The sequence below is a fragment of the Hyaena hyaena genome, unplaced genomic scaffold (assembly GCF_003009895.1).
Source record: "Hyaena hyaena isolate Hyena2069 unplaced genomic scaffold, ASM300989v1 scaffold_333, whole genome shotgun sequence".
Taxonomy (NCBI): Eukaryota; Metazoa; Chordata; class Mammalia; order Carnivora; family Hyaenidae; genus Hyaena; species Hyaena hyaena.
In genome coordinates this window covers 1,580,686-1,596,141 of record NW_024080963.1, presented here as the reverse complement: position 1 = coordinate 1,596,141, position 15,456 = coordinate 1,580,686, and the positions used below count along the sequence as shown (strand labels likewise).

The 15,456-nt window shown below is 41.3% G+C and overlaps 1 protein-coding gene across 1 annotated transcript; it reads right to left on the bottom strand.

Annotated features, from left to right (window-relative positions):
• Positions 1–948: 948 nt before the first annotated feature.
• Positions 949–14,129, bottom strand: LOC120243125 (mitochondria localized glutamic acid rich protein). Its single transcript, XM_039249160.1, has 4 exons — positions 13,913–14,129; positions 8,965–9,068; positions 3,357–3,450; positions 949–1,785 (listed from the first exon to the last, which is right to left on the bottom strand). Exons 1-4 carry the CDS (start codon positions 13,992–13,994, stop codon positions 1,340–1,342), a joined length of 726 nt encoding a protein of 241 aa, XP_039105091.1. The 5' UTR covers positions 13,995–14,129; the 3' UTR covers positions 949–1,339.
• Between the last annotated feature and the right edge of the window lie 1,327 nt (positions 14,130–15,456).

Here is a 15,456-nt window from a genome sequence, read left to right as displayed (position 1 = left end):
CAGTTAAGTGTTGACTCTTGGTCTCAGATCAGGTCATGATCTCACAGTTCCTGAGTTTGAGCCCCACATGGAGCTCTGTGCTGACAGTGCAGAAGCCCCTTGGGGATTCTCTCTCTCCCCCTCCCCCACTCACTCTAAAATAAACAAAAATAAAGTAAAATTACAACTTCCACCCCTAAACACTTATTATAATCCCTTCACTTTCACTACCTTCTTTTTAAACACCTGTCAGTATCTAACATACTGTATAGTTTTCTTATGTGTCTTTTTTATTATTTGATCATATTCTAGAATACAAGCTAGAAGGGTAGGAAGTTTTCTTTTATTTTTTTTAACTTCAACACTTAAAACTGTCTGTTAGGTTACAGGTATTCATTTAGTATTTGTTGAATACATGAATGAATAAATAAATGAATGAATAATTCCTGGCACAAAGTAGAAGTCCTCAATAAACAGTCTGAACTGGGGCACCTGAGTGACTCAGTCAGTTAAGCATCTGACTTTCGATTTCAGCTCAGGTCATGATCTCATGGTCTGTGAGACTGAGCCCCAAATCAGGCTCTGTGCTGACAGTACAAAGCCCTGCTTGGGATTCTTTCCTTCTCTCTCTCTGCCCCTACCCCATGTGTGCGTGTGTTAGCTGTCTCTCAGAATAAATAAACTTTTAAAAACTATAAAACAGCATTGTTTGAACTGAAATAAACTGAAATGAAAACCTTTGGCACAGTCCCCCATGTAGTATAGATGGGAGAATGGATATACATATTGTTATATGCAGTGTTCTCCAGAGGTTATATTTTCTTTGATTGTTCATTTGATGCTATATGTTTGCATGTTGATCTTGAACCTATATTATAATATATATTTATTATATTATATATAGTCTTTGATATTATATATTATACATTATTTATACATATAAATATTAGCAAATAAAAATAGAAGCAGTAAGGATTTAGCAACTTTATTTAAATGAGTTCAAATCAAAACTCAAGAATCTAGAATCACAAACATTAAAGTAAGGTACATGTACAGCAAAACTAAAGTGAATGCAGGTAGCTCAATTGCTATGATGTAAAACTTAAATCCAAAGATGGAACTCTTTAAGCTGTTTACTGCAATGTCATACTCTGATCTCAGACAGTAGGAAACTATTCAGACATGTAAAATCTCAAATTTCTCAATCATGAAATCTATCAGTGGATGCCAAAAATCTTCAAGGCACATCAAAGTTTTCTAGAAAAGAAGCCTATTTTAAAACTAAGATTACTGAAACTCCAAAAGCACCTATCAGACACTCTATGGCCTTCTTTTTGCTGAAGTGTCACTTGGCATGAGATTAGCCTTGAGCCACAGCTGTCTCAGAACCAACAGTGGCTTCCTCCTGTAAATCATCCCCAGCAGAGGGTCCTGACTCAGTCGGAGGCCTCTCTTCTTCTAGTTCAGCAGTTTCACCAGAGCGCTCCTTCTCTGTTGTCCCTTTATCATTACTGATGGCACTGGCTTCATCCAAAGCTGCATCCTGAACCGCTGAGGGTGTTTCAGTGCTGATTTCTGCCATTGTGCCCGGTGCTGCATTTGTAACCTCTGTTCCAGCTTCAGCACCAACTGTTTCGGTCTCGACCAGAGCGTCCTCTAAATCACCTGGATGGGCTGAGGCCTCTCTCGTGGCTGCAGCTGGAGCATCCAGAGTATCTTCTGCATCTACCTCCAGTACTTCCACAAGAGATACTTCAGGGACTTCTGAACTTGCTCTCTCAGCTTCCACATGGTTCTCTTTTTCCCCTTTAAGATTTAGCCCATGAAGCAAAATATTAATTTAAAGAACATGAGAATACAGTAGAACGCTGTGCAGTCATGTTTAAAAAATGAGAAAAATCTATATACACGGATTTGAAATGGTCCTCAAGGTAGATTGTTAAGTGAAAAAAGAGCAATGTAGATGTATGATACTATTTGTCTTAGGACAAAAGGAGGGTAAGGTATACCTAGACAGTTTTTATTTGCAAGATTCTCTCTAGGAAGATACAAAGAAACCGGTATTATTGGAGATCTCTGGGAAGAGAAAATGGGGATCTGCTTTTTTATAAACCCTTTTGAACATGTTAAACTTAAAAAAGTAGGGGCGCCTGGGTGGTTCAGTCGGTTAAGCGTCTGACTTCGGCTCAAGTCATGATCTTGCGGTTTGTGGGTTCAAGCCCCGCACTGGGCTCTGTGCTGACAGCTCAGAGCCTGGAACCTGTTTCAGATTCTGTGTCTCCCTCTCTCTTTCTCTGACTCTACCCCACTTGTGCTGTCTCTCTCTCTCTCAAAAATAAATAAAACATTAAAAAATTTAAGAAAAAAACTTTAAAAAGTAATTTACATATGTTATTTATCTACATACAAAGAACATGAAAATAAATAGCCAACATGTCATGTGAAATAGCATGGGAAAGCAACCAACTTACTAGTGGGTGACTGAGCATTCACTAAGCCTCTCTCAACCTCAGTTTTATCATCTGTAAAAGGAGGATATCAATAATATCTACCTCACAGAGCTATTGTAAGGACTGATAAAAATAATGTGCATGAAAAGAGGTTTAAAACCAAAAGTGCTATGGAAATGCTGTATTCTATTATTACAATTAGCCTTCTAGCCTTCTCATGATTATATTCAATAATGTTTATTGATGGATGATATTCCATTTCTTACTGTTTTCATGACTAAACGGTTAAAATTGGTTCATAAGCAGCTATTAGTTCTGTCCCTAAATAGCAATCATAGTAATTAACAATGGCATTATAATTGAGATGGAAAAAAGCATTTAGAGCAAAAGTGTAAGGCAAGAAACAGACATTAGAGTGAAAATGTCAAGTTTCTTCTCTAGTAGTTGCCCTTTTATCAACCAGGTCGACTGAGGGACTTCAGAGACATGACTGATTGTACGAGTGTCAAGTGTGCTGTAGGCAAAGATACACAGGTGACCTTACACAAAACTGAAACAAAAGTTAGTTTTAGGATTTACAAAAATAATAACGGAAATGAAAGGTTAAGTTGCTGAGAGAGACAGATACTAAAATTATGCTTGCATGAATGGAAGCCTGAGTAGGGGGAAAGTAATATTACCACACAAAGAATTCAAAGCCACTGGTCAGCAGGACAAATGTAAAACGTTTTCATTTATCTAATGCACTCATTCAAAACGTATAACAGTATTCTTTAGGTTTTGGTTGGGCTTTCCCTTTCCGAATGAACTCCTGTCCAGAGCCATTCTGTCAAGTTAGGAAAGAAACCACAAGCAAGTAGTGTTCATTGCTAGACTAAGATAATGGAAATCAGTGCCTCAAGGGAAAAAATAATAAATTCACTTTACCTTGAAGTGGATGTAACTCTGCTCTGGTTTTTTCTTTCAGATTTGTTATATGTTCCGTGTGTTTGGCTTGCTCTGATGTGACTGTTCTGTAAGTCTGAAAGTAAATGCGTGCCGAAGTTTATTTCTTGAATTCTAAGATTCATCATGCCAAGTTCAAAGGTATATGCAATTCAAATGTTTGTTTATTTTGAGACAGAGAGAATGAGAGAGGATGAGTGGTAGAGGGGAGAGTCTCAAGCAGGTTCAGACCTGTCAGCACAGAGCTGACACAGGGCTCAATCTCACAAACCATGAGATCATGGCCTGAGTCAAAATCAAGAGTCAGACGCATAACCAACTGGAATCACCCAAGCACCCCCAAAAGTATATATAATTCAAAGAAGAGAAACCAATGTACACCATCTGTTAATTTGTTTCCCTTTTGGAAACTTGTTATTAAGTAGAATACTTTAAACAGGAAAAAAACAAATGCTCCAACAAGAGTCAAATATAACAGAAAACATACACTAGATAGAAAAATAAAGACAAAGAAGAAAAAAATAAACATTCTGAGAGGCATTTATAAATATCCTCTAGCATTTATTCCAGAGAAATGGAAACTTATGTGCACACAAAAATCTGCACACAAATGTTCATGGTTGCTTTATTTGTAATAGCCAAAAGCTAGAATCAGTCTGGATGGCCTACAAGTTGAATGGTTAAACAAACTGGTACTCAGCAACAATGAGGAATGAACTGTAGATACAGGTATAACAACTTGGATGAATCTCTAGGTAATTATGCTGAGTGGAAAAAAGCCAGTCTCAGTGTAACATTCCTGAAATGAAAAGTTACAGAAACATGGGGTGGCTCAGTAGGTTAAGTATCCGACTTGGCTGAGGTCATGATCTCGTGGTTTGTGGGTTTGAGCTCTGCGTCAGGCTCTGTGCTGTCAGCTCAGAGCCTGGCGCCTGCTTTGGATTCTGTGTCTCCCTTTCTCTCTGCCCCCCACTCCTGCTCATGCTCTGCCTGTCCCTCAAAAGTGAATAAACAAGGGGCACCTGAGTAACTCAGTCGGTTGAGCAACCAACTTCGGCTCAGGTCATGACCTCATAGTCTGTGGGTTCGAGCCCCGCATCAGGCTTTGTGCTGTCACCTCAGAGCCTGGAGTCAGCTTGTGATTCTGTGTCTCTCTCTCTGCCCCTTCGCCACACATGCTCTGTCTCAAAAATGAATAAATGTTAAAAAAAGTTTTTTTAAAAATCAAAAGTGAATAAGCATAAAAGCAATAAAAAAAAAAAGTTCTAGAAACAGAGAACAGATTAGTAGTTGCCAGGGCCAGGAAGAAGGAAGGGGAGGGCAAAAGAAAGTGCTACACAAGGGATCCTGTATATCTTGACCGTGGTGGTGAATACATGAATCTACGCATGTCACAGAACAGCCGAGAAGTTAATACCCACACATACATACATACACGTGCATGTAAAAGTGGTGAAATCTGAATAAAGTCAATGGATATTATTAATGTCCACTTCCTGGTTGTGATATTGTATTATAGCTATGAAAGATACTAATTGGGGCGCCTGGGTGGCTCAGTCAGTTAAGCATCTGACTTCAGTTCTGGTCATGATCCCACGGTTCGTGGGTTTGAGCACCATGTTGGGCTCTGTGCTGACAGCTAGCTCAGAGCCTGGAGCCTGTTTCAGATTCTGTATCTCCTTCTCTCTCTGAAACTCCCCTGCTCACACACACACACTCTCTCTCTCAGAAATAAATAAAACATTAAGAAAAGAAAGATATTAATCACCAGGGGACATGAGGCAATGACCATATTAGATCTCTCTGTTTGCTCTTATAACTGCATGTGAAACTCAATCATCTCCCAATAAAAAGTTTTTTAAAAATCTTCCAAAATGGCATATTTGAAGACCCTAATGAATTTCCTTAAATAAACTAGGGTTATTCCTTATAAGCAGCACTATGACCTAACGTGTTATGTGAGGAAAAGAATTAGGAACAAAGGTATCTTAATCATCGATACAACATGCATATTCATTCATTTCATATTCAAGTAGTCATCTCTGACCTTTCTCATATTAGCCGATGATTTTTTTAAAGATGAAAATCTCACTAGTTAAATAATATTATTTATATTATCTCAAATTTTAAAAAGTGTAGGTAGTGATTTATCACGTAATGGTAGGACTACAGATTTATAAATTTGTACATTTATTTATAGTATTCTCTAAATTTTTAATAGTCATAAACCAAGCATCTTATTAAAAATTGTACTCAGTTGAGCGTCTGACTTTGGCTCAGGTCATGATCTCACAGTTCGTGGGTTCAAGTCCCATGTCAGGCTCTGTGCTGACAGTTTAGAGCCTGTAGCCTGCTTCAGAATCTGTGTCTCCCTCTCTTTCTGCCCCTCCCCTGCTCACGCTCTCTCTCAAAAATAAACATTAAACAAAATTTTTTAATTGTATTTTGCAAATTACACACCATTTTCAGGATTTTAAAATTGGACTACAAAAAATGGAAAATCTATAACTCAAGAAGGAAATGATACCAAAATGGCCCTAACAAGCCCCATAGAGTTTGGTGAGTTCAAACTGGAATCATCTGGGTTTGAAACCAGCAGAGCAAACAGTCAGCAGGAATGCTGGTCACCATTTCCAATTAAAAGCAGGGAATACTTTCCTAGTAGAGTGGGAGCTCCTGACCACTTATAAAACCACTATGCTGAGTCAGCACCCTTCATTCTCAGTTCTCAGTACCCTAAAGCTGAGCCTGTGCAGAAGTTCACATCCCTGAAATGACCAGCAGCAACATCCCAGGGAACATTAGCCTAAAACACAAGAAAAAAAAGAAAAAAGACTAGTTTAGGCTGAATCAAAGAGATGATGATATGAGAATGATTCACACTCACGTATGAATCTAGCTTTTCCAAATCTAACACAGTGAAACACAGAGTAGAAGAAAGGCCTATTGGAAAAGGCCTTTGGAAAGCCTCAAATCTAGACTTTGGAAGTTATTTCCAAATGATATTATATATTAAATGTAAGCACTTAAAATATCCCACAAATACCTCAGACCCTCAAAAACCTGAAGTGACTGGGGCCTCTCTCAGATTCCAAGTGGCCCTCGTAATAAGAGATTTTACTTGGAAATAAAAAACTAGCTACAGAGCAACTTTGGATTCAATTCAGATCAATCTAACATAGAAGTTGTTTTAGTACAGGACAAAAAAGGGAAGGGGGGACCTGCATACACGTTTTCAAGTGCCTCACATTCTGTATTTCCTCCTGACAACAGCCTAAGATTCTTGGGAGGTAAGGCTTCCAATATTCCAGAGTAAAAACACATATTCTTGGGGCACCTGGGTGGGTGGCTCAGTCGGTTAAATGTCCAACTCCTGACTTCGGCTCAGGTCATGATCTAACAGTTCATGAGTTCAAGCCCTGCATGGAGCTCTGTGCTGACAGTGTGAAGCCTGCTTGGGAAACTCTCTGCCCCTCCCCCACTCGTGCTCACACTCCCTCACATTCTCTAAATAAACTTAAAAAAAAATTTTAAGCTATTAAAAAGGGGGCGCCTGGGTGGCTCAGTCAGTTGAGTGTCCACTTCAGCTCAGGTTGTAATCTCGCAGCTCCTGAGGTGGAGCCCCGCATGCTATCAGTCTGTCAGTGCAGAGCCCACTTTGGATTCTCTGTCCCTCCCTCTGTACACCACCCCAACTTATGCTCTCCCAAAAATAAATAAATAAAATTGTTTTAATTATTAAAAAAAACAAACACATATTGTTTGAAGTGGAAAGAGAGTTGGAGATCATCACCTTGTCCAACTTCCTCTCCCATTGTAAGAGAACAAGGCCAGACTGGGCTTGCAGGAACAGTCTGCTTATAACCTTCCAGTGTTAAGACTGCTTTTGCAAGGAAAGATTTAGTGGACTGGAGAGGTTCGCGTCTGGCACTAATAAATATAACCATGGGTAGAGTGAGCTCCAAATGAAATTCCATCTTCCAGCTTCTCACATAATCACATGGCCTAGTTCAATCTTTGTTTCTCCAGTGGCCTACATCCAATGATAGTAGCCCTGGGCAGTGAATTCAACATTCAGCAGTAGAGACAGTGGAAGGAAAGGAATCTGGGTCTGAGTGAAAGCTGAGAGATCAGCAGAGGACAATAATATAATAAGTGACATGTTTGTAAGTTTCCTGGTTTCTTGAGGCTCTCAAAATTCTGAAGATTAGAATAAGTTCATTTAGTTATTGAGAGAGAGAAAGAGAGAGAGAGAGAGAGAGAATCTCAAGCAGACTCCAAAACATCAGTGTGGAGCCTAACACAGGGCTGAAGCTCACAAACCGTGAGATCCTGACCTGAACTGAAATCAAGAATCAGATGCTTAACTGACTGAGCCACCCAGGCACCACCACCTGGAATTAAAAAAAAATTTTTTTATGTTTTATTTATTTCCGAGAGAGAGAGAGAGAGAGAGAGAGGGCATGAACAGGGGAGGGTCAGAGAGAGGGAGATACAGAATCTGAAACAGGCTCCACACTGAGCTAGCTGTCAGCACAGAGCCCATCGCTGGGCTCAAACCCACGAACCGTAAGATCATGACCTGAACCGAAGTCAGATGCTTAACTGACTAAGCCACCCAGGCGCCCCTGGAATTTTTAAAAAATGTATGAATATGGGACACTTGGATGATCAGGTCATGATCTCAAGGTTCTTAGGTTCGAGCCCCACATTGGGGGTCTGTGCTGACCGTTCAGAGCCTGGAGCCTGCTTCAGATTCTGCATCTTCCTCTCTCTCGGCCCCTCCCCTGCTCACACTTCTCTTTCTCTGCCTCTCAAAAATAAATAAATGTAAAACAAATTTACTAAAAAATGTATGAATAAATATATTTTTAAAAATAATGAAAATGTATAAAGTTATATAAAACTAATAAAAACTATGGAGACAGTAAAAAAGATTGGGGCAGGAAAGGATGAACAGGTGAACACAGGGAATGTTTAGGGCAGTGAAACTACTCTGTATGATACTATAGTGGTAGATACATATCATGATACATTTGTCCAAGTCCATAGAATATAGAATACCAGAGAGAACCCTAATGTACACAAAACACTTTAGTTAATAATAATGTTTTGATATTGACTCAGCAGTTGTAATGAAGGTACCACATTAATGTGAGATTGTTGATGGGGAGAGGGCTGGAAGAAAGTATGAGAACTTTGTACTTTCTGTTCATTTTCCTGTGAACCTAAAATGTTCTAAAAAATACTTTATTTTTTTAAGTTAATCTTTCAAACCAGTTTTTGTTAAATGTTAACAATAGTACCTACCTTACAGAATCACTAATTACTAAATGAGCCTTGAGTCTGTCATATGTAAACACTCAAATATCATTTCTTATTATTAGTATTTATAATAACATCATTTGTACTGAAAGTCACCTATACTTGGCAGTATTAAGAAATGGTGATTTTATACTTTAAAAAAATCTTAATAATCTTGTATGTATATTTAATTAATTCTGTATCCTGAACTTGACAACGCTTTGAATTTTACCACAGGTTGTAAAATACATGAATTCCTGAATATTTTGGTTATTTAAATACTTACATAATATCCACCAGCACTGACTGTGACACCGACAACCAGATAATAGATCATATTTGATCCAGATGATCCAGGCAATTTGTTAGATGACATCAAGCGAAGAGATGCTAGGAAAACAAGTTTAAACACAGTTAGCTCCACCAGTTAAGCAAAACTGTTTAAAATAATTGTATCTTTAAAAAAATCTTCCTTTTCAGTGACCTTAGAATCTACTAACATCAAGTGATTTTAGCTTAAGGGAATACAGTATTACAAGGTAGGGTAATAATTCCATTTGACATTTTCCCAATCTAATTTGATTAAGTACTTATGAAACCTGTCAGCTTTATGCTTAGCATCGTGCTTTTCTTGGAAGGAGTGCAGGTGTGGGTAAGGAGAAGTGACAAAGGCACTGAACAATTTTAACAGTCAAACAAGATGCAAAAGAAATTCATCTGCTGTAGGGGCGCCTGGGTGGCTTGGTTAAGCGTCTGACTTTCGCTTAGGTCATGATCTCGCAGTTCGTGGGTTCGAGCCCCACGTCGGGCTCCGTACTGACTGCCAGCTCGGAGCCCGGAGCCTGAAGCCTGTTTCGGATTCTGTGACTCCCTCTCTCTCTGACTCTCCCCTGCTCATGCTGTCTCTCTCTCTCTCCTAGAAATAAATAAAACATTTAAAAAAAAAAAAAGAAAGAAAAAGAAATTCATCTGCTGTATATACTCTAACACAGGATTCATTGGAAAAGATCATTTTTCGGAAAAAGTGAATTAAATATATTTGTACATAAAATTGACATGTTAAATAAAACATGTTGAAATCCAACACATTTCTATGAATCTGTAATACAAATGTATAGGTGGGGAAAAAAATCTTTATTTTTCCAACACAAAGCCTTTAAAGATGGGCAGATAGAAGCTTTTTAAGACAAATGTTGCCAAAAGGTCATGTTTGAAACAGAACTACAATTCTGTACAAATTAACAGAAATAGATAAAAGTACTGTATTATTTTGTTTAAAAATATTTACTCGGTAGTACTAAAACTTGTATATGTCATATGCTCTAGAACTAAAATGTTTACAATAGGGGCGCCTGAGTGGCTCAGTTGGTTAACTGTCCAACTTCCAGTCAGGTCATGATCTTGCAGTCTGTGAATTTGAGCCCCACATCGGGGTCTGTGCTGAGAGCTCAGAGCCTGGAGCCTGTCTTCGGATTCTGTGTCTCCATCTTTCTCTGCCTGTCCCCTGCTCACACTCTGTCTCTCTCAAAAAGAAATAAACATTTAAAAAGTTTTTTTTTAATGTTTTATTTATTTCTAGGAGAGAGAGAGAGACAGCGTGAGCAGGGGAGGGTCAGAGAGAGAGGGAGTCACAGACTCTGAAACAAGCTCCAGGCTCCGAGCTGGCAACACAGAGCCCGATGCGGGGCTCGAACCCACGAACCGCGAGATCATGACCTAAGTGAAAGTCAGACGCTTAACCGACTAAGCCACCCAGGTGCCCCTAAACACCTAAAACACATTTAAAAAGCTTTTTAATGTTTGTAATAGACTCAAAGCTAGAAAGAGCTTAAAGTTCATATAGCTCAAATTCTTTAAAGGTAAAAAAGTAGAGACATGTATTCATTCAACAAGTACAGTTGAGTACCTCCTATGTGTTTGGCTTTGTTAGCATTGTTAAGGATATAACTGTGAACAAGCTATACAAGGTCTCTGGCCTCAAGCAGCTCACAGTGTAGAAGGAGGGAACAAATGTACAGACAAATAAATGCCGACAAATAACTGCGACACAATATGACAACTGCTAGAACAGATGTAAGTAGAAGTTGCAACCACAGCATAGGAACACTCAGTGAAAAACCTCAGCTAGGTGGCTCAAGGCAGCTATCACAATTGAAGAGACATGGCCTGGGCTTTGAAGGAAAGTAGAGGAGATTGTCAGGTAAATAAGGGAAGAGAAAATTGCACTGGAGGCAGAAGGCATAGCACGGTGTGCCAAAGCAGGAGAGTTCTGTGACTGGGAAAGTGCAAAGTAATTGGAAGTGGCCTAAAGTAATTAGAAGTGGCCTGACACAGAGTATGGGTGTGAGGACTAGTAAGAAGTTTTGATTTGCAGAGGGCAAGTCTTAAGACATTGATTATAAACTTTTGTAGTAGCAATATTGGTAAGATTTCGTATGCGTATTTTTAGTTTAGATATAAATGGAAAAAAAATATTTTTTCCACACAAATGTACCTAAAAAGAGGCTATCATAAGAGGTTATGGCTTTTGACTTATAGTGGGGCTTTTGTTGGTTTAAACAAACATCTGTTATTAAGTAGGGGATATGTAGCTTCTATAGTTGACAACCAGACAGACATACTAAAAAGATTAGGGACGCATGGCTGGTTCAGTTGGAAGAGCATGCAACTCTTGATCTCAGGGTGGTGAATTCGAGCCCTATGCTGGGTGCAGAGATTACATAAAAAAAAAAATAAATAAATAATTGAAAATATATATTAAAAATCATTTAAAATGGGAAGCAAAAAAGAAAATCAAAGATTTGAGTAAAGACTTAAACACAAATACAACTATGATAGTTATTTAAAAGAGCAATAGGGCGCCTGGGTGGCTCAGTCTATTAAGCATCTATTAAGCATCCATCTCTTGATTTCAGTTCAAGTCATGATCTCATGGTTTGTGAGTTTGAGCCCTGCATCGGGCTCTGTGCTGATGGTGTGGAGCCTGTTTGGGATTCTGTCTCTCCTTCTCTCTGCCCTCACTGGCTTGCTCGCTCTCTCTCTCTCAAAATAAATGTAAAAAATAAAAGAGCAATGAAATGTGAAATAAACATTTAATAAAGATTAACCAGTTAAATTTGAGCATATCCATACAATGTGAAAGAGATATTAGAAGTTTTGCAGAAGAATATTTACATACATGAGAAAATATCTACAATATATTAAATGAAAAGTTATAATGGAATAATCTATACAAAACTATCTCAGTTCCTACAAGCAATGTGCCTAAGAAAAAAAAATGCAAGAGGAAGAAAAGGTCTGGAACATTGTATATATACTAAAACTTAAATGGTGGTATTCATTGAGTGGTAGGATTACAGATGACTTCTCTTTTGCCTTTCTATGTTCCTTCCAATGCCCTTTTACAAACCCAAATTATTTACTCATTTAAAAAGTTACATTTTTAAAAGCAAAAGCCAGAGAACAAAATTGGATGAGGCACAGCTAAAATTTTACCTTTCGAAAAACGGAAACAGTTTTATTTTTCAACAAAACAGAAAGTACCAATAAAAGATTAATTAATGCCCATGACTGAAGCCAAATTTCCAGTCAATAATAGTTCTTAAAATACATAAACAAATCAGTGCTACAAAAAAAAAAAGGAATTAGATGAAAATTAGAATAAGATCAGTGCCGCTACAACCAGTATTGCTAACTACCACTTTAGAATTTTTAACCTACTTTTTCCCTTACCCAGGTTGAGGCGGAAACTATTTGAAACGCGCAGCTAACAAAAGAGGGGTGTATGTTTGTGTCTGATGACTGTGGTCGGGGCGGGAGATAACGCCGCCGAGAAGGCCAAGGTCAGGGGACGCCTCTCTCCCCACCCCACCCCCGGTCACAACGGCCTCGTTATCTTCAGAAGTTTAAAATTGATGGCTTCTATTTCGTCAGTGGAAAAAAAAATCGCAGTATCTTGGTATATAGATCAAGGGAAACAAAGATGCCTTATTTCTGTTACTTGGGATGCAACTTCTTCCTACCAGTACTTTAAGAGGAAAGTAAAGCTAGCGGGACAGACCTTCCTTCCCTCCCACCACCACCACCATCATCACCAGCTCGGGACTAATCAAAGTGGGGGGGGGGGGCTGTTGGAAACTGGCCCATGGAATTTTCCGCAGGAAATGTTTCTTGGGCTGGAACGCGCGCTCCGGTCTAAACTACCTGACAAGCCTTCGGAAGTGAGGCGAGGTGCCGGGAGAAGTAAGAACTTCCCCGGACGTTATCTCGAAGCCGCCGGCCCCGGCGGGGCGGAAAGGAGAGGGGAGCGGGCGGAGGTGTGCGGAGGAGCCGCGGGGGCAGAGCGGGGCGCCGGGCGCCGAGCCCGCGGGGGGCCCGGGCTGCGGGCGGGGAGGACGCGCGCGCCTGCACTTTGTAGGCACCTACAGCGCTCCAGGCACTAGAACGGGCGTTCTCGTGTGAGCCAAGTTTTAGTGAAGAAGCTTCCAGCTCGCACTGCAGCTTCCTCTTGGGGAAATTTCTGAAGACGCTCCCTCTTCCCCTGCATCCACAAATCTAAAGGGGACGGATACTGCGGCGGCAGGGCCGGGCGGCTGGAGAGCTCCAGGTGTCTGCAGCCCCGAAGGAAAGCGCTTCGAAGGCTCGCGGGGTTCAGGCTGCCGAGCCCCGGACAAGCCTTGAGTTTATTTACTCGGGAGCATTTACCCAACTTTTCCTGAGCCCGCACTCCCTCCCCCGCCCTGCGAGCCTCGCAGATGCGTATCCATCTACCCGACCGTTCCTCTGCTTCCTCACGAAGCTGGAGAGCGCACCGGTCCCCATACTAACAAAAAGAGCAAGCATGCGTACGTCAGCCAGGCACTTTTAGAAGCGCTTTTAACTACCTATTAACTCATTAAAACTCACAACCGTTGTTGTCCCCATTTTAGAAGTGAGGAAAGTGAGGTTAAATCACTTGCCCAAGATCAAGATTCGAACCCAGGAAGCCTACTCCGGATTCAGAAGCCGCTCTGGGAAGGTCCCCTACTTCCAAAGTCTTCCAGAACTTCGGGGCGTCTTCCCCGTGCCTTGCCTCCATCCCCCCCCGCCCCCCCCCCATCGTCAATGCCAGGCTTCTGCAGCCCGGGCGGGTTTGGGCCCACTGGATGTCGGCGGGTACCGGGGGCGCCGCGAAATGCGCGCGCAAAGCGCCTGCCCTCTTCAGGCTTGGACGCCCGGGCCGGTGTGACACTCACCGTCCTTCCGGAGCGGCGCGGGGCCGGGGGGCGCCCTCAGAGGCAGCGCCAGCGTCTTGGAGACCGCCCTGCGGAGATACATCGCGCCCGCTGCCCGCCGCGCCGCAGACTCTGCCGCCCCGCGCGCGTGCCAGGCGCGGGAGCCCGGGCGGGCCCCGCCCCGGGGAGGAGCGCAGACCCCCGCCCCGCGCCTCCCGCGCGGGCCCGGGGAGCTGGGGCGCCGCTGGCCGCGCGCTTCTCCCTTCCCCAGCCCAGTCTCCGGACTGTAGCTGTCTCTCGTGTCCCAGAAGCTAGCTGAGCGCGCCTTAGACCAGGGATTGGAAGCCGAGAAGTCAGCATCACCTCCCTGCCCCGTATTGTCCGTATGAGTGGAGCTCCACAGAACAGGCTGGGAATGTTCAGGAATTCGCGTCATGAATACGATAGATACGGTTTATCATGCGGGATATCTGAGCCCGTTTCAAGTCACACAGTCCGTTAGCTTTCCCTGGAGTGGAGAGGCTAGCGGGAAGTTTCCGGAGATAGAGTCAGGAGAGGGGTAGCCTTGGCCTTCCGTTAGTGCAGGGGGTGATGTTCAGAATCCTAAGAAAACTTCCAGGTAATAGTTGAATCTCTAGGCAATTCACTGTTATAAAGCCTTAAATATAAACTCCAAAAATGCTGTCTATTCCTCTCTTGGATGTGAAATTCGTATTTCCATATGAATCAAAAATGCTGAATTATTAGTTCCTTGCCCCAGATTTCAATTTCTTGCCTCATTGGGGCTATAAGAATTTGTCATGATATGAATATGGAAACCAATAATTTATGCTTATAGCATTTCTAAATGATTAATTTTTGGAAGATACATTTCCTTCTATAATATTCCCTCATGGGATCGCTGGTTGGCTCAGTTGGTTAGGCATCCATCTGGCTCTTGATTTCAGCTCAGGTCAGGATCTCAACGTTTGTGAGATCCAGCCCCACAATGTCCTTGCTGACAGCACAGACCTGCTTGGGATTCTCTCTCTCCCTATCCTTCTGCCCTTCCCTTGCTCAGGTTCTCTCTTAAAAATAAATAAATAAGCATTAAAAAAAAACTATAAAATATTCCCTAATATATGTTTGGCACTTGATAGTTTACAAAGCACTTACACATTACCTCCTTTAATTCTCATTTCAGCCCTCTGAGGAAGATGGCAATTATTACCTTTGGCAAATGGTTTGGTGGTAGGGAGGAATGTCCAGGGACTTATGGTCATGAATTTTTAAAAAAGGACATGATCAAAGTTCTTCTAGTTTCAAGTTCTCTTGCATGTTACAGGCACATTTGCTCATTTGCTATGTGAATAAACACTCCTCAGAGGTTCTACTTCTGTGCTCAACTCTAATAATATTTAACATACTCACAATTGAATACAAAGTCAGAACTTTTTTAAAAACATTTTTAATGTTTTATTTATTTTTAAGAGAGAGAGAGACAGCATGAGCAGGGGAGGATCAGAGAAAGAGGGAGACACAGCCTGTCAGCACAGAGCCTGACGCGAGGTTTGAACCCACGAACC

Bases quoted from the DNA above. Each gene is read 5' to 3' on its own strand.
- LOC120243125 (XM_039249160.1), bottom strand. From the start codon at position 13,994: ATGTATCTCCGCAGGGCGGTCTCCAAGACGCTGGCGCTGCCTCTGAGG. The intron at 9,069-13,912 runs GTGAGTGTCACA...TTGTTTTCCTAG, and splicing joins CGCGCCGCTCCGGAAGGACG to CATCTCTTCGCTTGATGTCA. The intron at 1,786-3,356 runs GTAAAGTGAATT...TAAATCTTAAAG, and splicing joins AGAGTTACATCCACTTCAAG to GGGAAAAAGAGAACCATGTG.